Source organism: Myripristis murdjan, chromosome 14 (genome assembly GCF_902150065.1).
Source record: "Myripristis murdjan chromosome 14, fMyrMur1.1, whole genome shotgun sequence".
Lineage (NCBI taxonomy): Eukaryota > Metazoa > Chordata > Actinopteri > Holocentriformes > Holocentridae > Myripristis > Myripristis murdjan.
In genome coordinates, this window is record NC_043993.1 from 12967707 (window position 1) to 12993356 (window position 25650).

General features: G+C 40.7%; 2 protein-coding genes across 2 annotated transcripts in view; one reads left to right on the top strand and one right to left on the bottom strand.

Annotated features, from left to right (window-relative positions):
* LOC115371192 (replication protein A 70 kDa DNA-binding subunit-like) overlaps nucleotides 1-10667 on the bottom strand; it is a 41400-nt gene extending 30733 nt beyond the window's left edge. Inside the window, exons 1-7 of the mRNA XM_030068381.1 lie at nucleotides 10535-10667; nucleotides 9927-9974; nucleotides 8822-8900; nucleotides 8341-8449; nucleotides 8153-8244; nucleotides 7962-8060; nucleotides 1666-1795 (exon numbers count right to left, since the gene is read on the bottom strand). Coding sequence (XP_029924241.1) covers nucleotides 1666-1795; nucleotides 7962-8060; nucleotides 8153-8244; nucleotides 8341-8449; nucleotides 8822-8900; nucleotides 9927-9974; nucleotides 10535-10567 — 590 coding nt within the window. The 5' untranslated portion in view covers nucleotides 10568-10667. The remainder of the gene's footprint in view (nucleotides 1-1665; nucleotides 1796-7961; nucleotides 8061-8152; nucleotides 8245-8340; nucleotides 8450-8821; nucleotides 8901-9926; nucleotides 9975-10534) is intronic.
* Nucleotides 10668-10673: 6 nt separating this feature from the next.
* On the top strand, nucleotides 10674-18643 carry smyd4 (SET and MYND domain containing 4). The gene is made up of 10 exons (XM_030068380.1): nucleotides 10674-11070; nucleotides 11355-11499; nucleotides 11925-12014; nucleotides 13835-14912; nucleotides 15827-16072; nucleotides 16421-16644; nucleotides 17035-17182; nucleotides 17330-17446; nucleotides 17704-17827; nucleotides 18113-18643. The coding sequence occupies exons 1-10, from the start codon at nucleotides 10937-10939 to the stop codon at nucleotides 18234-18236; spliced, it is 2430 nt and encodes an 809-aa protein (XP_029924240.1). The 5' UTR covers nucleotides 10674-10936; the 3' UTR covers nucleotides 18237-18643.
* The last annotated feature ends 7007 nt before the right edge of the window (nucleotides 18644-25650 follow it).

The window sequence follows — 25650 nt, forward strand, 5'->3', positions numbered from 1 at the left end:
TTTTTGTTTCCAAAAACAACTTCCTTTCATGTGACTGCCTACAGAACCTCTTAATCTGCCTCCTCTATTTAAAATTGCTTTCTCTGACCACTGAGAAGGTTATGAGCAATTAAATTGAAGAGGTTACAGTCTAAAGAGTAGCACAAAGAAATAGCACACAGTGCTGCACAGTCATATTTTCAAAAGAAAGCACCCTTTTTGTTAATGAGCATCCCAACTCGGCTCACGTCACTCGCCAAAGTGAGACACAACTGCACAAATTCCCAAGGAAATTGGATGAGTGTCTTTTCAGTGTTTTTAAAGTTCCAGGGAAGAAAAAAAGCATCCTGCAACTTTTCTTTTCAAAGACTGAGCTAGGTGTTGTACAACTGCCAACTCCTGGATGCATTCAAAATGCACTCCTTGTTCTGTTTTTAACAACAGCCAGCCAAGCACCACAGTTTATAGTTTATGCAGCTCTGAGCTTTTTGACTGCGTTGATAATTGTGCAGCGGAGGATATTCATACCATAACTTTGCCAGCAATTAAATCCCCTATCATGAGAGCAGCTGCTGGCCCAGAGTGAACCCCATTCCCTGCTCAGTATGGATAAGGCTGCTACACCGAGGTTTATGGCAGCTAAAAGCCAATTACAGTTTGCGCTTGATGCTATTACTTAACACCAGGAGAATGGAAAGAGGAAGCCATGTAAGTGCACACAAAAGATCGCATGTTTGCATGCAGTGCCTCCCCACACAAAGTTTTTGTGTCATATACATACGCACACTCTTCATTTCATGCAAATGTGTAAAGGAACCACAGCTGCTGAAGTCAACTATTTCACTTACTGTAGGTACTCCCTGACTTCAAAGATGGAGCAGTCATCAGTTTATTACTACACCCAGAGGCACAGTTATCTTTACTGCTTGCAATTTCAAACTTGGACACATTATCAGAGGCCCAAACATGGAGAGTGCGGTGACAGGATACCTGTACTCCAATCTAGACACCTACATCTTGCTATACTGTAGCTTTCACATTTTGTGACCAGGTTTAAGGTCAGAGAAAAGGACTTGAGCCTAATGAAACGATAAGAAGGAAGAAAAAAAATGCAGTAAAACAGAACTCTCAAGGAGGCAAAAAAATTTTGAGAGGAAACTTGGAAAGAACGTTTTGGGCCAAATCCCCACCGGGCCAAATAACAGAATCAAAACCTCAGCAGCAGACCATAAAAACCCAGTGGTACCTGCCGTTAAAGCGTCCATTTCTGAGGCAAGTGCGGCCATTTCACTTCATTTCCATGCAAATCGACTGACTAACATGCACACACATAAATCCACATACTCACACGCATTGCTATAGAAAAACGAATGCTCACACATGCATGCACATGCATGTGTGCGCACACACAGCTCCCCAAACATGCCCCAAAGCACCACTCAGGAGAGGCGGTAAACGGGGAACTAGTATCACAGAGTGGGCAGAAACAGTTTGGCTGACAAATGAATGGCAAGGAACAGGGCTGGTCACAAAAAAAAAAAAAAAGTGAGATCATACACATGCCGAGAAAAAACACTGTAAACTCTGTAACTGTCCATCACTGAATCCCAATCACATTTTCTTTCTGATACGAGCATGAATGCACGCACATGCAGACATGTCACAAACACACACATCTCAACTCACTTGCTTTGGTAGGGGTTAAGACTAGAGATAGGGACCACTTTTGTTGAAGAGGCTTGAGAGGTGCTGGGAGCCATCATGGGTGTCTTCTTCATAAAACCTCTTCCAGCGCCTTGGCCAGAGGAACGGGCAGCTGGGAAACAGAGCGGAGATGCTTAAAGGATGATTACAAACCAGCAAAGAGATGGCTATTTAGCCACATAAGCCAGATGCTGTAATACAAATCTGGATATGGATATTTTTCAGTTCATCAATAAGTCGATTGGAAGAAAATTAATCAACCCAAATTTCGGCAGTCAATTAATTGTTTTAGTCATTTATCAAATAAAAACGCCAAAAATTTGCCAATTCCAGTTTCGGAAACATCACTAAGCTGTTAAGACATTTTACAAACTAAATGATTATTCAATTTCTGGAAAAAATAAATATATGAATAAAATAATCAATACACTGATTGGTAATGAAATATTAAAATCAAAATATCAAAATATCAAATTAAATTAGGAGGAAAAGCCGAAGTTTACTTTCCTCCAATCATTCCACAGTAACTTGCACAATGAAAAAATGCATTAGAGTAATGTAATTCCTTCTTTACATCAGAGTTTGTGCCAATAACCAAAACCACTCTTTCCTGGAGTGTAACTAGGATAGACTAGGATGCCTAAGCCATACGAGGCAGATTAATATTGTAGTACATCCCATTATCGTAATGTCGATCTCTTAGCTCAGAACACCAGCTTAAGATACAAATCTATAAATCCCAAAGCCTTAACCACATTTATGCATGTTAAACATGTTATATGTACTATGAGTCAAGATGGATTTATTACAATTACTGTAAAACAGACATGACTCTGTATAAAAGAGTTTATGAATTAGGAAGCCTATAGCCAGACAATGAAATTCATTGATTCATTAAATCCATCATTATTTTGCAGTATTTTTCAAAGTACAGCCTACAGTTTTTACAATGATTGTGATATAGCAAAGAAAAACAAAGCTATATAACTTAAGTATTATGAACATATTTAGTTGTTATAACAAAATAAGTTAACAGTCTGACACTAATCATTGGACCTGGAAAGACGAGATATATTTAATAATAAAGTGAGGATTCATGATTTGCATAAAAGTGTAGGCCAACTTATGAAACAGCCAACATTATATAATACTTACAAAGAAAGGACATTTTGGACTTAAGCCTATAAATATTGAATTTCTAAAATATTATAAGATAAACATTCCAACCTTTATGTCTATTTATTTGGCCTGCTATAGTGGAAAACAAATGAGCAGAGAAAATCTGGATTATGTAGCATCCTTTCCTCTGTATACTTTGACTACGCCATTGGTATTATTATTATTATTTGTCAGTTTAAGTGGCACCGTGTACTTTTGCATTCACAAATGCACATGATATGAAATCAAATCACTTAGTCCAACATCAACCTTATCAAGCAAAGACAACAACTACCAAGTTAAGGGCATGATTCCTTTGTTCCTACCACAAAATTACACAGATGAGCTTTAATGTTGTTTACAGCTAACAATGCCAGAATTTATGAACAGAAGAGAGCGGCCTACAGAGTCACAAGGTGTCAACTCACCCTCCCACAGTTGAGCAGCATCAGGCACAGCAGCAGTGAGTCAGGCTAGCTACTTCAATAGCGTGTAAATGGAATGTATTTCACACAATTCCCCATTTTAGCATGGATGATCCACCATACACAGCAACAGCATTTCAGGGGAAAGAATTGCAAGGGATAAAAAGATAGGCAGTTCCACAGAGAGCACTCCCCTGTTTTAAGCTCCTATTGTGGAGCACAACAAATACTCACCTCTATGATACCCTCTTGTGTGTGAGCACACTTTTTTTCTCTTCTCTCCCTCTCTCTCTCTGTCTTTCTCTCTGTCTCTCTGTGTGTGTGTGTGTGTGTGTGTGTGTGCGCGTGTGTTCGCACGCCATGAGCCAAGTCCTGGGGGAAATCACAGATTGAACAGCTATTTTCAGTCGAGGGGTAATTAACATCAATATTCATACACACGCTATCTGGATAGAGTGTGAGAGGGAAGGAGATGGGTAAAGAGAGACAGACGGGGAAGATGACAAAAATTGTGTTTGTGAGTGTGTGTGTGTGTGTGTGTGTGTGTGTGTGTGTGTGTGTGTGTGTGAGTGTGTTGGGGGGGGGGGGGTCTGTTGAAGATGAGAACAAGAAGAAAGAAGATAGGATAGAGGATTATCAAGACAGCTAATTTTCTGTGATTAAAATCAGTACAGGTTATTATTGTCTACGGCAATAACATACTCAACAGCCCCTGTTTGTGAGGACTGCTTGATGGTGAAGACAGCAAGATAATAAGTGAGAGAGAGAGAGAGAGAGAGAGAGAGAGAGAGGGAGAGAGAGAGAGAGAATGAGAGCAAGAGAGAGCAAGAACAGTAGGACAGATAGAAAGACAATGGGAATAAAAAGCAAGAGTGTGTATTTGTGTGTAGGAGCACTTGTAGGCTGGTAGCTCCTTTAGTTCAAGATTTGATGGATTCTGTTTTGAGATGAAGCCATTCATTGCATTGCAAGAGAGACAGGCAGGCAGACAGACAGATAGACAGGCAGGTATAGAGAAAAACAGTGGGGAAAAGAAGAAGGAACAGAAGAAGAGGAGTAGTGGGAGGACACAGAGTAGGAGAGCTGACCTGCCGAGAATGAATGGTCATGAATAATGAATAGTTTTTAACTGCACTTCAGCAAATGCAGATCTTGTTAAATATTCTGCAAAGCATTTCGAGGGTAGTGTATTTCAATGATAGCTGTTGATGAATATTTAAATGTGAATGTAGATCCCTCGGTGCCTACTGTGTCATAACCTTTGACTAAACACCTAGTGGGGAAAAAGATTTCAAAATGCTATGCTGAGGTAATACAACATTTTCACTCAAATTTTGATTTTTTTTTAACTATACTGACAGCTCATAATGTCTCCTGTGATTAACTTTCAGCTTATATTCATTTCGTGGTAGCATATCAAAATTCAAGTAATGTTCAAGTAAATTTCTCTGCTCCTTACGTTTCACATAATGTTTCTTCTTGTTTTTGTAATACTCTATTGATCCCAGAGGGAATATTTTCTTCTACTGCTTAACTCCTCCGCAAGGAGGTCAGGAGGTTACAACACTCACTGCACACGTAAAATATAGTATTTGCAGCATTAAAGTTTTTAAAAGACTGCACACAAATTTATTGACTCATTGAAAATGACATTTACAAAGGTATTGGAAAGTTCTTGAAAACATATCCATGCTTAGAAGGAGAAGAGACTTTGTGCCTTTCACATAAGGCTTGTTTTTGGTTATAAAAATGAGCACAGGACCATTTAATCAACAGAACAATTAAATAGAGCAGCAGGTTCTCGGGTATCTGGAGGGATCTCTGAGGTAGCATGGATCAAAGGATATAACGAGAAAAGAGTCTGATGAACTACTTAATACAGAGCTTCATCTTTGCTGAGTCAAATTAGTGACTCTCTCTCTCTCTCTCACTCTCTCTCAATCTCTGAATCGCTACAAGGGGACTCAGCTCACAACACAATATTCATGAAGCCATGAACTGGAGGAACCATCAGCCCACACATATGCTCCCTCATTCAAAACACACACGCATACATGCAAACACAAAATATATACACACCATACACTCAGCAGTCATTATCCACCCACGTCATGCCTCCATTGTCCACTGAGGACTATTGGGCATGTTTCTACCACATAACAAAATCAATGTCTATCTTAAAAGCAGGTGAGTGTATAAAACAACTGACTGAAACAAAGGCTGAGCTAATAAAAGAAGATCCAATAAAACACCAGCTACTTTAGGCGTGATACATGGTACCAGCCACTGTGGCAGGAAACCAACCATCATTTGGAGGTCCGATTCTGTTATAAAAATGTGGTTGGGTGGTAAAAAAGTACAAGGGGTTAGTAGTGAGTTATGGACTCCATCTACCCCTGAGACCAGTGGGCAAAAAAGATAGTTTCCTGCCCTGATAGCTGAGCAGTAAATATGACAGACGAGCACAAAGTTATATGCAAACAAATGGCATTTGTTACAGCTGAGACTGTGCAATCTGCATAAATAATTATTCCTATGACTCCTATTCATTTAGTTTTTTTCTGAGGCTACATTTTTGACCTATCAATAACAAAACTAAATGTTTCAGTTTCACCTGGATCCACTCTCAGAGCACAGAATGCTACCTACTGTGAATGTTAAGAGGAATCAAACAAAAATATTTATTATTTAGCCCACAGGATCAGTTAACGCGTGGTGTGATGAATGAGAGCGAAAACTGAGAAACAAAGACTGTGTGGGTCCAGGGCTACTGCTACAGCTGAATGGTATTAAGGAGGAAAACCAGTGAGAGGACTGCAAATTATTCTGTAGTACCCCTTCCTCTAAAAGGGTGCTTGGCTCCCTCTGTTGGTGAGACCATATTTTGTCAACAGAGACATCTGTCTTGCAAGATTATTCAACAACAACAACAGATTCCCTCTAAAATAACTGGGCCAGTACTCTACATAATTTAGCTGATGCCAATAATTCCCTATTATTCTAAAATCACCATTCCACTACTACCTCTGTGCAACACAACTGCATATGATATGTTAAAAAAAAAACAAAAAAAAAAACATTGTTATATGTTTTTGGTTGTTTGAGGGTGTTTTTTCTCTCTGTTTTGATACTGATTCATAAAAACATCCCCACAATACAAATTAAATTAAAATATATTCATTTTTTGAGGACAGTGACTCTCTTAGGACTGAATCAAACCAGAGGGTCTGTCACAGCTTTAAGTGCATAAAATAATATTTTTTATCCAACCGCATAGTAGAAAAATGGTCCAAAATCATACTGAATTCAAAACAAAACAGCACCTGACAGACAACCAGACAATCAAAAAGTTATGCATTCTAATTTTAAAGAGAAAATGATACGCTTTTGCCATTAATTACTGTATGGGACAGCAGACTACTGTCAGCATAGTTAACTTTGCAGTATAGAGAAATGAAGACTCCTTTATATTACTCAGTTATTTCATCACAGCAATCACCTCAGCAAATAAGTAGCATTAGGCTATGAGCATTTAATATTCACGCACAAGGCTCGAGGGCCTCTGGGTACATTGTGTTTGAAAAGCACTAATTAGTAGCTTGGGACAATATGCACATAAGTGTCTACTAGTCCTCTATGAGTGCTGCTGGTTTGAAAAATACAGCCCATGGTATTTTATACCTCACTGGCTCTGATAGCTGCACAAGACACACTCTAGGTTGTTTTTAATCTGCTTCATCTTCACCCTGCTCACCCGAACATGAAGCAGTTCTGTTGATTGTATGTTACTGAAATACTTAAAATGCCACTACAGTGCTCAGTAAAAGCCTTCTAAGAGATTTAAACTAAACTTCCGCAGTGTGGTGGCTAGAGAAAAGTCTGGCCTGTTTCACTGTCTATGAAATGAGGCAGGGTTTAGCTGTTCCGCTCACTCTGCACAAGGGAGTGGGGAGAAAAGAGAAGGTATGCTGATGCACACCAACTACATCTCATTGTTTTCTCTGTTGCTTTTGTCATGTTGTTTCCTTATATATATACAAATTGTGGATCTGCATAGTTTAGATTCATAAATTACATTTAAACTAAGGATGTACAGATGCCACTTTTTCATTGATTAACACTGATACTGATAACGAGATATGAAACTTTAAGTATCAACTGCGTGCTGATCTAATTCATTATTTTCAGTTTATAATGCAGGCTTGAACCAACAGTATGGGGGTCACTGGACAAGACAATTAATTTAAAATCCCCCGTTTCTTACTATTTGAGAAGTACAGGTGTCCATGGACTAAAAATGAGAAAGCCTAGACAGTTTGCTTTAATTTCTGAATTTTCTGACACTGATGCTCCATTTTAACAGGTATCACCGCCGATGCCCAGTCAGTATCTGTATTAGTGCATCCCTAATAATAATGCATTCAAAATATGTTCAGGAAGCATCACCTGTTCAATGCAAAATGCAACAGCGTTCAAATATGGTTACATCCCATGCTGGTTACTGTTGCTCAGAATGGGTGTGCATGTCAGCAGCACACAAAGCTATTTGTGCCACATGAATGGCTGATCAATAATGCGTAAGTATACTTCTGCCACTTGGCTCACTGACTGTGGTGCATTTGGCTGTATTGAAGAAAATTGTTACAAAATAAAAATTAAAAAATGAACAAACACCGTCCACCACATGACCCTCACCTCTGCTGTAGCTCTGTGAGGGTCCGGGCTCTGCAGCAGATGGAGGGGAGGCTGAGACCGAGGTACTTGGAGCCGGCTTCTGGGGAGATGACGTCTTACCTATAAGTTACACAAACAGCACAAGGGACCTGCAAAGCCTGTGCATTATTACTTCCAGCTTTGTGCATGCCTATCTTTTCACAGACTCTTACCATCAGAATTATATGGAGTGGGAGTTCCAATCTTGCCCCCAGTTTCCTTGGCAGACTTCATTACCTCCATGTCCATCACAATCACCACACGTCTAGAACGCAGGTAGAAGAGAATGAAATGAGGCCAAAGTGGACTGCAAACTTAAGAAAGAAAGACAGAAAGGAAGAAAGAAAGACAGAAAGTCTACCTGCCATCTGACAGTGTGTTGGTGACGGTCCTCTTCAGCATACAAACACAGTGAGGTTCCAGAAGATTCTCCTCTGGCAGTCTGTTCAACTGGGTAGCCAGCAGGAAGGCTACAGAAATACATACATCCACACACATCTGACTAATTAGCTCAGTAATGATACACAGAACCAAGGCAAGAACAAACAAACAGCTGGGCACTCATTCATCCTCTGGTACTTCATTACCATCCAATCACTCTTGACATTGACACTGAATGTAAATGAGTTTTTCATGATATTAGTTTTGTCGGCTTTTGCATATTTGTCTGTCTAGCCTGTCAACCTACTGTAAAATTATGAGAATTAAGAAGTATGAGTGACTGGGAGCTTTACTAATGAGTTGGTTGTGCCCTGCAGGAGACCAGATGGCCTATGCATATCCATACAAGCCGAACCCAAAGTATGCATGTTTTTTTTTTTTTTTTTTGGTTAAATACTCACAGGCCAGTGAGTGCAGGCCATCACTCATCATGAGCCGGAACCTGGGTGGGCCTAGGTCACTACTGATTTGACGGATGTTCTGACAAACACAGCAGAGAGACATGTGTGGGTAAAACAATACAAGTTGAGAGCACTAAAATCATCAAACCAGCTAGTGGATAATTAAGTTCGTGAAGAGGAATTATTAATCATTAGGGTTGAACAATAACATATTATTGAAATTGTAAAACAGCCAAGTGCAACATTCATCACAGGAGCAACTATTTTTGATAAAAGGCTAAACATACAGACAAAACATCATTATGTACGAAGTATTTCGGTGCTACAGAAATGCCCTGGCCTGCAAATCATATTCTCCAGATGTAAGAAAACATGTTTGTTTAGTACAGATTTAAATTCAAATTGTATTCCATATTGCAACATAAGTATCTGTCTGAAAAATTACAATATAAATATATTTGTTAACCACATTATTCAAGTTCAGTACTTTATTGCCTTGCCAACACAGCTGGAATTGTCTCAGTGCCACTCACATGAGACAAACAAGAAACATAAAAACAGTAATAGCAGCAATTTAAAAACAAACACATGCACACACTAACACATTTGTCCCTCAGAAATCAAAGTGCCAATTGCAAAACTAATTATGAAACTGCTTGTTGTGTAATGCCTGCAACAGACCTGGAAACTGCAGGTGTGTCTGAGTTTAAAAGCCTAACCTGCCTGAGGATATCTGCTGGTCCTGAGATGGCTGGATCTGCAGGTCAGACTGCGGAATTGCCTTCCACAGGGGAAGGGATTAAATTAAGAATTGGTGGGGCGAGAGGGGTCGGCAATCACTTTCTGTGCTTTACGTTAGACACTGTTAGCACACAGTATATAGAGGAAACAGAGGGAAGATCACCACCAATGATCTTGCATGTCAAGTGAACTAGTCTTTCCAACCTCCTTCCCATTGCCTCCTCTCATGTGTGGTGGTGCTGACATACTCCACTGTGACAGGGAAGGTGAGAACTGTAATTGCTGGTCTGTCTACTACTAGGAGACCAATTTTCTGCTATGTTTCACTAGTTGTGGCATGGTTAAACCCCCTTAGAGCACTCACCAGCAGCTGGAGCACAGGCCTGGTCACCTCCGAGCCTTTGAACAGGGCCTAGACAGAACAACACACCGGTCTAGTTAGCACCTCCAGCTTGGCCTCATCCTGTCGCTTCAACTATCATGATACCAATGTCAAGTCATAGTCAAAACATCAAGTGGACAGGAGGGTTATTTAACACCACAAATAAACATTAGTGGATGACCAATAACAGGTGTAGATAAGAATAGATCATAACAGGACAGCACAACCTCAGTTAAATAGCCTTAGAGGCTCAATTAGCTAACTGCTGTCTCCATCAATCACCCGACGCCAAATATTTAGGAAGAATTCAGTTGCAATGACCAAAAAAAAAAAAAAAAAAAAAAAAAAAATCTTACAAAGGCTTATTCCAAGTACATTTCCAAGAAAATTTAAAGAAAGAAAGCTGCCATTGTCACAGAAAGTAACACTTTTTTTTGTCAAATACTGCCAGTATGGCAGACCAGCTAACTGATCTAGATAATACTAGTTTACAACGTTAGCAATTACAGCTAAAGCTGCATAGCAACCTCAAGAAATAAGACAAGTTTTAATAAATATATTAATTCAATCATTCTGTTGTCGATACCCACCTCAACTGCCCCCTCGGTGAGTTTTACACTCATGTTCTCCTGGAGAAAGTTCAGCAAGACGGCGAGTCGATTTGTAGTGTTTATGTTTCTAATGCGTGGACAGCTGAGAGCACTTATCGCGAGAGAAGCCTCAGCGATACTTCCGGATGGTCTGAAAACAAGACGGGAAATCCAGAGATTTTGTCTTCAAAATAAGTCAAAGTCAAATTAACGACCCACAAAAAACTTCAACACATTCGTTGTTGAGGTTTTTATTTTGAAGGTGATAGCCGGAAGAGATTTTTGTTTCTATCCTTGTGGCGAAAGTGGAGACACGCTGGCTCAAACTGCGAGGTGGCTTACTTCCCCTGCATGTCAGAGTGAGCTGCTCCACATCTCTGGTGGTGTTTGGGGTGTGTCGTGATGGATCTGCCGTGCCTGCAGTGGCAACATCACGTCGCACAGAAATGGACGCTGCTCGACCCTGAGCTCAAACAGTATTTTACTTCCCTGCTTGGAGTAGATGATGTTTTCAAGTGTGCCCTAAGTCACACAACGTGAGTGGTAATAGTCTGGTGGATGGATTTAAACTAACTATATCTTGTAAGCCACGTGAAAAGAAACTGCCTTTTGCTTTTGCTTCTGGATTACTTGGCCCTACATTTTAGCTCATATCTGTGTAAGAAGTTTAAGAAGCCATTCCAAAGTCTTCAATGAATAACTAAGTTGACAAGGCTGCTAAAGAATGATGTGGAGCATTGCACTGATTTCCCTGTGTATCTAAAGACACTGGTTTCACTGCATGTGTGTATCTTCAGCAGTGAATGTGTCTGTTTTCCAGCCAAGAGGACCTGGACTTTCTGCAGAGCATATCAGAGGGATGCAAAAGACAGAAGGATGCAGAGGAAGCCGCTAGATGTAGAGAGAGGGGAAACTCCAGCTTCAAGAGCAGAAAATACACTGCAGCTGCCCTGCACTACTCACAGGTGAGGTGACTGGTGTTTGTTCCTCATACCTCTTCGACTCTTGGCAGCTCCAGTCCAACACATGTAACTCAAAGCCTCTGACTTGACTCCATTCTGCCCACTTTATGTTTAAGTGTTGACAGTTTCATTATAAGACATATATTGAAGAACAGTAATGTAGCAATAAACTGCAACAGTACAGTTTCCATCAGAGAACTGGAAATTGTATTGCGTTGTAGTCATAACCCGATAACTGACACATAAATAAAGCCACGAGCAGGCTCAAAAGCTACTGTGTATTGAAATGGATTATGTAGTTGACAACAGGAGTGTAAAAAAGGATGCGTGTGTGTCTCTGTAAAATTTTTATTTGGCTGGCCTCTTAGTCCTACTTCGTATGCATCAACACTCACTGCTCTCTGTGCCATCTTTCCTCTATACCACAGGGTGTTTGTTTTGCTCCCCAAAGTTCAGAGCAGCTGTCTCTCTGCTATGCCAACCGTTCTGCCGCCCTCTACCATCTGCAGCGCTACCAGGTGAGACACCAGTAGACATGCTTTCATAGCCACACTTCAGCAGATAAGTAATGAGTTAGTACTTGTAGCTTCATGAAAAGTCATTTAAACTGTTGCTTCTTCTCTGTATCTCTTGACTGAAATGACTAAATAGATGTTTAGCCTTTCGTTTCATGTAGGTTTTGTGCAGCACTTGATTGTAGCAATCCTGCAGGAATAAAAACAATGCTGTACTAATCGAAACATACAATGTACATGCAAACATATGCTTGACATGGTGTAGATACAAGTTTTTGTGTTACCATACAAGTTAATGCCTTGTCATGCACTGAAAACAATTTAATCATTTAGATTTAAAATGAAGCTGTAAATTCAAGCATTTGATTTTTTTCCCCCCAAACACATCCACTACTTCACATGCACACTTACCATTAAGGGGGCTGTCCCAATGCGTTGAGCACTGGAGTGTAAATAACCCTTATCTGTGAGGAGGACAGGCAGTCTTTTCACCCCATTTAGCCAGACCCCTAATCTCTCTTTCTCTTGGCTGTCCAATTCTACAGCCTGGACAGAACCTGACCCTTGTGAGACAGGTTGTCAGTGAAGTGGACAGGTAGTTCCCTATAATTGTAGCTGTCCAGGGACTCCTGAAACTGTAGACCTCTGCTGGACTCCTCGTCTCTAAGTTCCTATTACCTGAAGCCGACCAGCCTTAGAGTGAAAGTGACTTAGACACGTAGTAGTCTATCATGTATTGTTTTTTCAACTGTGTTTTATAACAATGAAGAGAAATGTGTCAGAGAGTGATCTCTTCACCAGCCTGCCAGTGATGGAGCTTGAGCTCATGCCACTGAATAAGATACAATGTCAATCTCTCTTTTGTTTCACAAGCCAAAATGTAGGTTTTCACCCACTAGAATCCAGTATTATAACAGACTTGCTATTGTGTGTCCACCCACCCCACTGTCCCTATAATAGAGTAGGCACTGGCTCACTCAGTATCCCATAGTATATAACCCTAATCTGAGTGGAGGACAGGCACCTGCCTAATCTACATGGCCAAGGTAATCTATGTCTGTTATAGAACAGGAATTTGCCCACAACCCCAGAACAGCAGCAGCTTGTATACCACTTTCCCCATCTTCACTCAATCCACACGGAGACAAGTCAGGATAAAATCATTATAATCCTGTGGTTACTTATTTTCAAATTTATTTTATTTTCCAAACATTTCCTTATACACTTATCAGCCCCTTAGAACCGTCGAGTAGTTTGCCTCATGTCTTTATCGGTAGCCTAAACAGCTTAAAAAACATGTAAAAACTGATCTTGTTTTTAAAGAATGCAGACATAAACCTTTAGTCAAACACTGAAAGGACTTTAAACAAAGGGTTAGGGTTAAAACTTGAACCTGGACTCAACAAGACAGCCTATATTTGTCTGTTATGTTTGCTCTTAAAGTGCAGTATCACAAGTCCCAACACAATTCACAAAAGAAACATTTAAAAAACAATAAAAACAATTCATATCTCAGAGAATATTATCCAATACTGTAATACAAAACACATAGTATTGAATAATACAAAGGATATAAAACAGTGCATAAAGAATGGAAGATTACATGGTTTTGGATTAGCTAGACTATTTAGGGACCACCGTAAGATTTTGAGGAAAAAGATTATGTTTTGAGTTTAGACGTGAAAGCACAAATTGAGGTTGCATCTCTAATTGGGATAGGGAGAGTATTCCATAAGTTGAGGGGGTCTAAACGCTCAGCGTCAGTGTCCCTGCTGAAAGTTTGCTTTCTTAGTGATTGACACTAATAATTCTCTTATCCTCAGGAGTGCCTTGATGACATTGACAGGGCCCTGAAACATGGCTACCCCCCTCATCTGCAACACAAATTACAGGACCGCTCTGCACAATGCCTCCACCACCTCTCCATGTGTCAAAAGGGAAAACTAGATCGTCACCAACCCGCCACGAGGAATCACAAAGGGCTCGACAGAGTAGAAAGGCCAACTGTAAAACCTATCAAGAAGTGTGTTTATAATGGCACCGGTCCCATTGACTGCATTTCTCCTCAAGTTGCTGTAGGCTACAGCCTAGAGAAAGGACGACACTTGGTGGTTACAGACAGAATAGCAGCTGGGGAGGTGATCCTGAAAGATAGGCCATACAGCTGTATCCTTATACCAGGGAAGGAGGAAGCAAAAGGGAAAGAAAGAGGGCAAGACACCTTGTTTGGGACAGAAGACAGGCATTGTCATAGATGTTTGAGTGAAACTGTTTGTCCCGTACCATGTGAGGGATGCAGTTACAGCTGTTACTGTTCAAATGAGTGTCAGCAAGCGGCCTGGGAAGAGCATCACCGCTGGGAGTGTCCGCTCGGAGCAGATCTGGTGCAGATGGGTGTCATGTCACAGCTGGCTCTGAGGGTGACACTAAAGGCAGGATTTAAAAATGTCCAAATGGCAAGGGGGGCCATTAGAGACAAGGATAGTGCTTCTAAACCAATCACTGAGCCCAGGCCAACCATTTTAAACAATGACTCTGAGTCCAATAATTCCTTTTCATTACATACAAACGCAGCCGAGCCTTGCGCCTTGTACTACGGTGACTCATACCTCAGCGTCTACCACTTACTGCACCACTTGAGTCGCCACAGCCCTAGTCTGCGTTTCCTGTGTGCAGTTACCGTAGCAACACTCTACCTGAAGCTTAGCAGGGCAGGGCTTCCACCTGCCTCTTGGGACCTCAGGGGATCCTCGGGGGTAGACAGCCAATCACAGAGCTCAGATGACGAGAGTGAAACTGCAGATTGGAGCCCAGGGCATTGGCTGCTGGGAAGTGTAGTTCTGAGGCACATGCTGCAGCTGAGATGTAACGCCCAGGCAGTCACCATGTTCCAAGATACAGGTAACAAGAGAGTATACATCAGCTTTTGCTAATGTTATGTGTGAACCATCACAAGTGTGTCTCATAGTCAAAAACAAGAAAAGACTTTGTTCTCCCTCTTAATCTGTGATGTTACAGCAGATGTTACAGTAAATCAGTTGGAAAAGATGTAAAAATTTACTGACAGAATCCAAGATGATTCACCAGACATGAAACTACATTTTGTGGTCAACATCTGATAGTGCCACCAGGCCATGAAGCTCATGTACAAAACCTCAAACAAATACTTAGTGTGCCCATCAAGTAAGAGATGTTGTATTTTGGTGTTAGATTCCAAATTTTAGCTATATTTTTTTGCAGCTTTGCAATATTTGTACACACTCATAGATGTAGACTGACCCGTCCTTGGCCATTAGAATAATGAAAGCTATTAAAATGAGTAGTATTCCATTCATTCATTCATTCATTTACTTAGTTACTTAACTACTGCTTTTGTAAAAACAGAGCATGCACCATAACATTGCACCAGAGTTAGATATAAGTGAAAGATGCATAAGATGAAGCTAAAAGCCACACTATGTATGTGCAAAGACTACATTCTGTATGTACATGGTATTTTTTTCTCCAACAAAACTCTCTTCTCTCTCTTCTATGCACTGGTATTGGGTTTCTCATTTGACATCCTTGAGCTGAACAAGCCATCATTCCACATTTGGTTAACTTGAAATGGGCTGAGCAGTCCCTCCTGGTCAATGCTCTTGTCATCCTTGACTTTCCCTAAGTGGATAATTTTAAATCCGTCTATAACTGTAACCACAGTGGTCAAACTGTCCCCTGGGAAAGAATCGGTGGCAGCATGTTTAATTCTTGTGTCAAAGGTTATGAAAGTTCCTGCACCCCATAATGACGGTCTGACCCTTTCCTCCATCCCACAGGAGTGACAGACTCAGCAGTGCAGTCCAACCGGGAAATACGCATCGCCACAGCAATATTCCCAACCCTTAGTCTTCTGAATCACTCCTGTTGTCCCAACACCAGTCTGGTGTTCAGCACTGGAGCCAATACTGATCCATCTGAACCTGATCAGTCTGACTTTGATGAGGATGTAGCCCGTGGTGTCGTGGTTACAGTCAGAGCAGCCAAAGATATCACTCATGGACAAGAGGTCCTGCATTGTTATGGTAAGAAAAGGATCAGAATTACTTTTAAGTGCCATATACAACAGTCAGACAATGGAGCTATCTTTAAGGACAAAAAAGAAGATTCCTTTCATTTTGTTTTCATTTAACTGATTGACTGTATTTGATTCGATCTAATAATTGCCTGCTCAGCACCACTTGCACTCCAGCCCTACCTGGAAGGGGCTTCCCACTATCTGTGATCTTTCCTTAGATTTGCTTGGGTGCACAAGGAAATTCGCCTGCTCAGGGTTCAGACGCTTGTCAAGACAGTTACACATAAAGAACTGGCACCTTATGTACAGGACAACATTGATCCTTCCATACCAATCTTTGTCCACCATCCTCCAGGTCCCCACAGCAGTAGAATGGCGATCCGTAAACGCCAATGTCTCCTGCAGCAGCAGTACTATTTCCTGTGTGAGTGTGAGGCCTGCTGTCTGCAGCTGCAGGAGGAGGAGGAGGAGGAGGAGGAGGAGGAGGAGGGGACAGAGGGCAGTTGGCAGGTGCCAGTAATAGGAGCAAGTCAAAATCACTCTGGACTCCAGTGTGGGAAGTGCAATGGCCCTCTCAAAGTGGGTGTTCAGCATTATTTTTTTCATGTAACTTTGACTTTCTTTAATTAACTTTACAATTTGCAGTAATTTACAGTCTTAAGCATTGCTTGGCTGAAATGATTACTTTTCCGAGAGACTACAAGATTGTGGTGTAAATGAGAATCTTGATTATTTTGCTGGATATCATCATTATTAATCATCATTAGTACTGATAATTTCAGGAACATAATTTTTATGTCACTATCTTGATTATTTGCAGCTATGGTAGACACGATAAATAAATCAATGCTTCAGTTTTTATGAAATGCTAATATTAATTGCGAAAGCTGTATGATATGCTGTATGATTTGCTATAGGCCATATGATTTCAAATAATTGTACACTTGGCAATGAATCTCTGGGTTTCAGAAATGCAGTAAGGACACAGGAACAGGATTTATATGCCCTCAGTCATCTTGCGGTCAGCGTATATCTTACACAGATGTGAGCCGCAGATTACAGGAGGTCAGCGACCACCTTCAGAGGGCCGTGGAGCTCATGGAGAGAGACAAGCCAGGTAGCAGTGAGAAATTATAGCTTTTTTATCAGGCCGTAACATTAATTTTACTATCCACAGTTCTGCATATATAGTAATAAATCATTTGTATGTCTTTGGACATTCTTTAGGACATCCTCATGTTGTCTTGCTCTCCTTCCCCTTCAGACAAGGCTCTGCTGCTGTTGCAAAGAGCAATGTCTCAATCTGGACTCATCCTCTCAGAGATTCATCCACTACAGGGGGAACTGGCAGATGCCATGGCCAGAGCATACGCAGCAATGGGTGAGAAAAGTGACTGTGATTAGTGCACCCTCATTTGCACTTGTGTCACGCTTGTGTCCATCTACCAAGCTATTTCAGCATCTCTTAAAAACAATCAAGAAAGAGCAAACAAACCAATAACTGAATGCTGATTGATTCATTTGGGTTACAAACCTCTGACAAAACTTGGTCTAAGCCAGTTGAGGTATTAAACTTAAGGACATGCAGGATCTTCACACTGTTCTTACTGCCTTATTTCCTTTCTGCTCTTTGCACAGGTGACTGGAACAGTGCAGCCTCCGAGCTGGAGCGTAGTGCTGTTGCCATTGGGTCCCAGTACGGAGAAGACAGTATTGAACTGGGCCGACAGCTCTTTAAATTGGCACAGCTACACTTCAATGGGTGAGTAAGTTAAGCAAACGGAGAGGCAGCTCAATGATGGCCTAAGAAAATATTTCAGGGCGTACTTTCTTGAATGGCTCATATTGTCTATACAGGAAATATGTAATACAATCATAGGATAGCTGTCGTGATTTAGCACATAAAGTTGGATGAATTGTCCCGTATAAGTCCAGAACTGACAGTCCCTCTCATAGTTTCCGCTATATTATAATGTCTATTTATATTACAATTTGATATAACCGTTTTGTATCTTTCTTCCCACTCGTCTGTCCTCTTTTCTCCCAGTGGAGCGGTAGGACCGGCTCTTTGTGTCATTCCCAAGGTCAGACGACTCCTCTCTCTTCACTGTGGCTCAGACTGCCCTGAGCTAAATGAGCTACAAGCCATGGAGGACTGCCTACGAGGGTGAATTATAGTTTTGATAATGTGTGTAAAGGTTTGTAGTAGTTACATAAATTAAGTTAAATCTAACCATTTGTAAAGACTGTGGACCCTGGACTTTTGAATATGTTTTTGCTTCCCATGTGTGTATTATTGTATGTATACCTGTGTTTATATACAACAATTTGTACACTGATGTGCAGTGTACATTTACTGTTGTAGAGTTAACAGTCAGTTCCATACTGCCAGCAAACGGCCACAGGTATACATATATCAAAGCTCCCTGACCTCTTGGTGTCAGAATTTATCCATCAATAAATTCAATTTCATGCTTGAATGTTATTGCTGCACCAAGTGAGGCCATTGTGCAGCTTCGCCGCCCTCTACTTCCAAATTACTTCTCTAAATGTTATTGAATAAAATATGTGCATTTGTCATGATCGTGAACCTTTTTGTTTGCTCTGTCTGTAAGGAATTGGTTTATGCTGCAGGAAGACAACAGTCAAGTCTATAGAATCTGCAAGTAGCCATGTGTACATACACGTAAGATAGCTTTCTGACCTTTAGGTGGCAGCAGGTATCCACTGGCAAATTCAATTTCATGCTTGGATGACAGGCAGAAGATGCAGCACTGAATCTTGAGCCTGTCTATCTTCAACTTTCATGTCTTTAAGGGTCTGTACAAGGTATAGTAATCTCTGCAGTCCCTGTTAAAATGTGAGTCATGTTTTATTTTTAATAGTTTGTTCTTGTTTTTCTCTGTCTCCTATCTCCCCACGCAGTAACTATCCCAAGTAATTGTTATATATGGACATGGAATAAATGTAAATGTAACAGATTCACAGCTAGATAAGGGGCACTGTCAAGATTTCTGTCTGTGCTTCTGTAAAGGTTCACGGTTTGTCCGAGAACAAGAGAAGCTGTTTTGTCGAGCACAAATAACGAATTCTCAATCACAGCTGGAACTCCGAAGGCATCTGCCAATTAGACGTCACCATCAGCTGGAGGCCTGCCAATCAGACAGACGTAGAGGATACACTCAGAAAGTCAAGGTCAGAGACAAACTTGGGGCAGTTGCAGAGGCATCTGGTGAAACCAGATGAGGAGGAGTGTAGTAAATTCAAGGAGTAGTGTGAGAGTCATAAGGAGGAAAAGGCACCACAGGGCATGTTCTCTGATTATGGCGCTCACAAGGTTACTGCAGGACCATGACAATATATCACCACCAGTCAGGAAGTACAGGAGGTCAACTTTAAAGTCATAAGGATATGGAAATGTCGTATAAATTTTTCTGGTTGGACCTTTCTCCGATATTAAAAGGCTTGGCTGGAACTCAATGTATTCAGAAGATATAGAGATTTGCCAAAAGGTTAACGTGGCCATTTTAAAGCACATATGATATTGAAGTCAGTCACCTAGTATATGCTCACTGTTTTAGAGTAACTTTGTGTCCTCTAAGTCAACTTCATATGAAATAAAAATAGAAATAACATAGGGTTGATTTTACCTCCTGTGCTTTTTTTATATTTAATACTAAATCTTCAGTGTCAATATTAAACCATGTTATGCACATGCCAAATGAAAAAAAAATAAAAAAAATCAGTAATGAAAATGAAAATAGGTAAACAAAGCCAATGCAAGACACTGATGAGACTAAATAGAAAAAAATGCTGAATCAGTATTTCTGATTATCAGGAATATTCCTTCCTTGCTAGAAATCAGAGAATCAAGACCCTGGCTGAAGTCATGTTTGATGTACGGTCTGGATTTGCTCCACTGGCAATGAATTTTTAAAATTCAAATGAGTCTGACACAGTAGCTCTGCTCCCAGCTCAAATCCACAATCCTTCTTCTCAGGAAATCGCACTTGTTGTAATTTGCTGTAGTGAGCTATAGGCTGCATTAAAATGACATCTCAGATATTTCCTGTTACAGCAGAAGACAGTTAGAGGCATTCACTGATTCGATTTGAAACGTCCAAGGGGAGAACTTGAGATAACATAACTGACATCGACATAAAGTGACATAGTGCAAGACATGACACTGATTTTTAAAATTCAGTGGCATTCCCCTTTTAAACGCTCTGATGGATGAGTCACGACTGTACTGTACTGTAGATATGAAAAGGCAAAATTTGTCCCCTTTAGCCTGATGGTACAATACCAGTCAGCTCTTGTTCTGTCAGCTGTGTTTCTGTGTAACCTTCCCATCATAGTGGGAAATTACAGTATGTGCTGTAAAGATCCAACTAGCACATAGTGCCCATGTTTTATGGAAGTTTTTTTTTCTTCTTCTCTGCTACAGGTTAGGCCAAATGTGCATATGTTGCCTGGTCTGGAAATGAGAAAATGGAAGTCCATATTAGAATGGAATAACACTGGTAAATAGAAGATTGTGAGATATGGAGGGTAAAAGGCAGCAGAAGGAAGAAATGGAAGTCATAATGGAATAGAGGATAAGAGACAGAGTGAGATGACATTAAAGAGCCTGCAGACATATCTAAGGCACTCAAGTATCAGATCACAGTTTTCTCTTTGACTGTCTATTGTCATTTGAGGTCATTTTCAGAGACTGTGATCTCAGGCTTATCAAATGTCTTGCTATACATAATGCAATCAAAACTGGCCAGACCGCAAACAACAAGAAGCCATCCTGTGTGTATTCTATAACAAGACTTGTGGCACCATCGAGGCAAAACGCCTCCTGTAAATCAGTGGTCATGTTTGCTTTTAGAATGGTACAGGCCCTTCAAGGTAATGGTAACTGACCCTACTTATACAGATTATACAGTTTTAATCACAATAGTGAACTCTGAGTATTATTCTGGTTGTGTAGCTGTAAAGATAAAGCACAGTGGCTATTTTCATACAGTTTTGATAGTAAACAATAAAGCTGCAATCAGACTCAAGGTTTTGAACACCTATCCCGTCAACAGTATGAATGTTGTCCCCTTATAATGAGGGATAATGCCCTGACTTCATCTCAGGTAGTTGACAGCCATGGGTGACCTATGCTGCAGAGTCATATTTTCTGGTGGGAAAACTTGTGATGGAAGGCCGCTATGTGGTCTTTCTTTAATGTGGCCAAAGTCACCTTCTTTGGGACAAGTCCATGAGAGCTACTGGGTGTTATAATTGGCTGCTGTACTAAGAAAGAAAGTATGAACAGCCTTGAGAGGGGGGAAAACCAAAGAGAGGTCCTGCCTTTCACCACTTATCCATCAACGTGCTAACATTCCCTCATGACCCTTTGAAGGATCTTGTGTTCACCTTTACAGGACAAAAGATCCCTCTCGCAGCTCTCCCCGACCATGATAATTATATGGGCCTTTTCTCTTAAAGCTCTGACCCCCACAGGCTCTCCAGTGTCTGCACCCACCTTTAAGTGGATGTGTTTGCTTCGTTATTCTCCTCTATTGCTCCATCTTTCACCCTCCTCTCTCCACAGCAGAGGACATCTGATACATGATGCAGACGATGGTAATGTGGCTGGTGCTCGTGTAAAAATAAAATTCCCATCAGTCTCTCGCACAGGCAAGGTTATTACTGACTATTATGGCAGTATCTAACAGTAAATCATAGTCACTCAGAACTGAATATTTAATACAAGGAAGCAATAAATACTGGCGACACTTTGGAAAGACTTTCGAGTTCTTGATTTCTGTAGGGAGTGGACATAAAAATTTGCTTTATGTTCCTCATTTTTGCTTGTGCTCATGAGCTAAAAAAAATCAACATCCAAATCATTAGGGTACTGAAAAAAGGCTAGTGGGTTAAATGGGAATCACGTTCTCCGTCTTTGAGAGCTGATGTAATTTCAGCTGCGGAGAGGGGCTTACTAAATTTGGCATGTGTGGATAAAAGGTGTGTACACTGTTGGACAAGGTGAGGGTCAGCTGCGCCAACAGAGCCACCGGCAATCGCTCTCCTGAAACGGTCTGTTCACCTTGCTGGAGTACAGTCACACACTTATGACTAACCGACTTTAACTATGTGTGTGGCGTTTGGATTAACACTACAGTTTAAGGCATTTTGTTGAGATTCGTAAGCAAGGCGGGATGTCGCAACTGGCATATTGTTTAACTCTTGATTATCAGATTTAAACAATTTTGTAAGATTGCATGAATTGTGTTTTCATAGAAGGTAATATTGGTTTCAATTGCATCAGATATTGCTAGACAATGTCTAATGTTATTGATGGCAAATGCTTGGAGGGTATGCTTTCTAATGTCCCCTGACTACTGTACAGTCTCTTTTTATGATGTTCCAAGATATGAATGCTGAATATTGCTGGCATTATTCATCCCACTCCAGGGAGCAACAACCCAGGCGACATACTTCTGAAACTCACACAGCAAATAAACAATATTGAGGAGAAAGTTGCCCTTGGGAAATTTTTTATTTATTTACTTAGTTTATATTCTATGGTGTCAGCACTCTTTCTGCAGCCTGGGGTACTAAATATGTAAACTGAAGAACAAAAGGCCTGCACCTCTTTTCTCTTTTTTGTAGGGGATGACTGCTATAAAAGTGTATAATCCCGACAAACCAATAATAATATAAGAGCTGGGAGATATTTCCAGCAAAAGTGTATGTCGTGAATCTCTGTTCTTTTTTGTGTGTAGTTGATGAGGCTGTAATCTAGCAGAGTCAGGCTTGGGCTTCTAAAACAGGCGCACATAAAACTGTAGATCTATCTTGTCAACCAGCCATAGGGTGAAAGCTAAGAATAGGTTTCTCTTCCTCTCTCTCTCCTCTCCAGATAAAAAATAATGACCTCCCCTTTTTAATTTGCTCTACCATAATAAATGGAAGATAATCTCTCCCTCCTCCCTGTCCATCCATGCCTCCTTTTCTCTGCAAATGTCCCGCTCTGTTCTCAGCCATAATGGCAGAGTATTTTCAGCACCATGGTGAAATGTGGATGGATGATGAAGACATTTACCCCTACTCATACTCCTCAATCATCAGTTCTCCCTCTCTGTAATGTAATGTGATCCTTTATTGCTGCCTATATGGAAGTTTTTCTCTTTTTTTCCTTCCACAGGGAACAATGCATAATCAAATGTAGAAGAAGTAGCGATTTAGTGTGTTGCTGAAGGGCACTTCAACAGGGCAGATGCTTGCAGCCACAGGGGCAGGCACCCTGGTCCCCCTGTTTGAAGGGTGTTGTCCCAGCTCACGGCACCACCCTGCTGCCGTGTTACCCTTTATCACTTTGAGGCATATTCCCATGAACTCACACGCCGACGCCAGCTAACACTCTCAGCATCTGTTAAGGTTATTTTAAGCTCAAGCCCAAAGTCAGATGCATCTCTTTGCACTGTAATGATAACTTCTAAATGGATGGCACGAGTCCTCCAAGGTAATGCTAATGAGCACTGCTCAGGCAGTTATCTTGCAGATGCCAACTATTGCTAACTAGCTCCTTTCACCAAGCATCGTTTTGGAGATCTCAGATCGCATATCTCTCAGCAACTACACACACATCAATTATTGAATAGATGAGAGGTGAGAGCACTGGACTCAGCTGGTCTTCTATCTCCACAATGTCCTGCTGCCTGCAGAGCTGAACAGAGGCCACTTGCCCAGAAAAGTTCACCCTGAGTGTGGGCAGAAGTGATGAACAGCCTGATAGCTGATGGATGGGTAATACTGCTCCAAAGTCCCTGTCAAACATAAATATTGCCTCTTTCTTGGCCCCATCAGGACAGCCTGGTAGGATATGACAGTGTAAAGGTTAATTGAGAGATGTTGAGGGAGTTCTGTCAGGATGGCTAGACAGTGATCACTGTGCACTGCAAATTTCCATAATACTCTGTTTTCCCAAAAATGTGAGCTCATTTTAGCTGGTGTTATAATATAGGGTTTCATTACTGTAGTTTAAATGAATGACTGGCCACAATTTGTAACAGAAAATTTACATTATAGTATTCTTAGCGTAATTATCTGGGAGTCAAATGGAAGCACAGCCTCTTTTTACAAAGCAGTTTCCACCATTTTGTGGCAATGAAAGAGGATCTTCTACTACTGGGACTGATTAACCCCTCCTAACGGGGCTGGCAGCCAGCCACTCACAGCTACTCTGCAAGTTTCTAACCCGCACTCAGCTAGTTGGTTCACTTTCCGAGGTGTCACTGATATGTTTCACCCTTTGGAGTGAGTGTCTAACTGCCACAAGGGTTTCAGTATCATCCGTCAATAATGGCCAGAAGGACAAATAGCGGTCACCTGAACATCAGATATCAACCGTTTTGTAATTCAATCTAAATACCGGCATAGCAGGTCAAGTATCCATATCATGTGATTGTTACGTGATCGTTAGAAACTTAATGTTCCTTACAGACCCTGAAGAGATCTTAGAAGATCAATCCATTACTGAAGTGCTGAGGAGTCATTACTGTGTAGTGCTCAACTTAATCCATGAGGCCTTCTGGGAGTTAAACTTTTACAGAATAAATGAATCTGGTGCACAGTAGTTTAGAATATATGTTCTCATGTAATATCACACTATTCATACTGAACTTCAGATAGTAAGAATACTAGTCCTGCAAGTTGGAAAAATAAGTAAAGCATTAGATATAATAGCACTAGGAAAAGAGCGATGAAAAGTAATAACATCAACAAAAAACACACATCAGTGCAACGCCATAACCCTAAATCACATATAATTAAGTTCTTTGCCAGCAGTGCATCTGAGAAATACAAGAGGATACCTTGTGCACTTTGTAATTCAATCTAAATATCCTCATAGCAGGTCAAGTATCCATATCAATTGATTGTTACATGATCGTTAGAAACTCAATGGTCCTTACAAGCTTTGTCGAGATCTCAGTAAACCATAGAGCACTTGGAGAAGACAGTGTTGAACACACTGTACAGGTGCAATAAGTTAATGGACTGTGTTAGGAATTTAACCCTCTACATGAGTAATTAATGTTATGTTGATTTCCACAGAAATAAAATACATTTGAATCCCTTACCTGAATCCTGTCAAACCCCAGATCATATTGCTTTCAGACGCATCAAAATATCAAGAGTGTGTATGACTACGAGGTTATGACTGCAAACTTCAACTGTACTTGTGTAATAAATTAAAATATTTATATTTGACATGGAAATGCAATATGTCACATAAAAGTGTTTAAAGGACCACACCAGTGATTTTCAACATTTGTCTGATTTACTACAATTTGCTTGCATCTTACTTTGCAACAAACCATGTTGCAAATCACGTGGAGGTACTAAAGATTTCACGACACCATGAAATCAAATCAATCCTACAATGTTCAAATTTGAATTTTTCTTTATAATGCTCTGCTTCTCTGGCTAACAAAGTCATCACTATTCATAAACTACAGAACAGGTAATTCACTTTGTCACGCAGATGTTTCCCTGGGGACTACTTTCAGGCAGAAAGACTGTTTCACTCCACTCCTGTTT

Coding starts and splice junctions, on each gene's coding strand:
- smyd4 (XM_030068380.1), top strand. CDS start 10,937: ATGGATCTGCCGTGCCTGCAGTGGCAACATCACGTCGCACAGAAATGG. Junction 14,913..15,826: donor CACCATGTTCCAAGATACAG/GTAACAAGAGAG, acceptor TCCATCCCACAG/GAGTGACAGACTCAGCAGTG. Junction 16,645..17,034: donor AGTGCAATGGCCCTCTCAAA/GTGGGTGTTCAG, acceptor TCTGGGTTTCAG/AAATGCAGTAAGGACACAGG.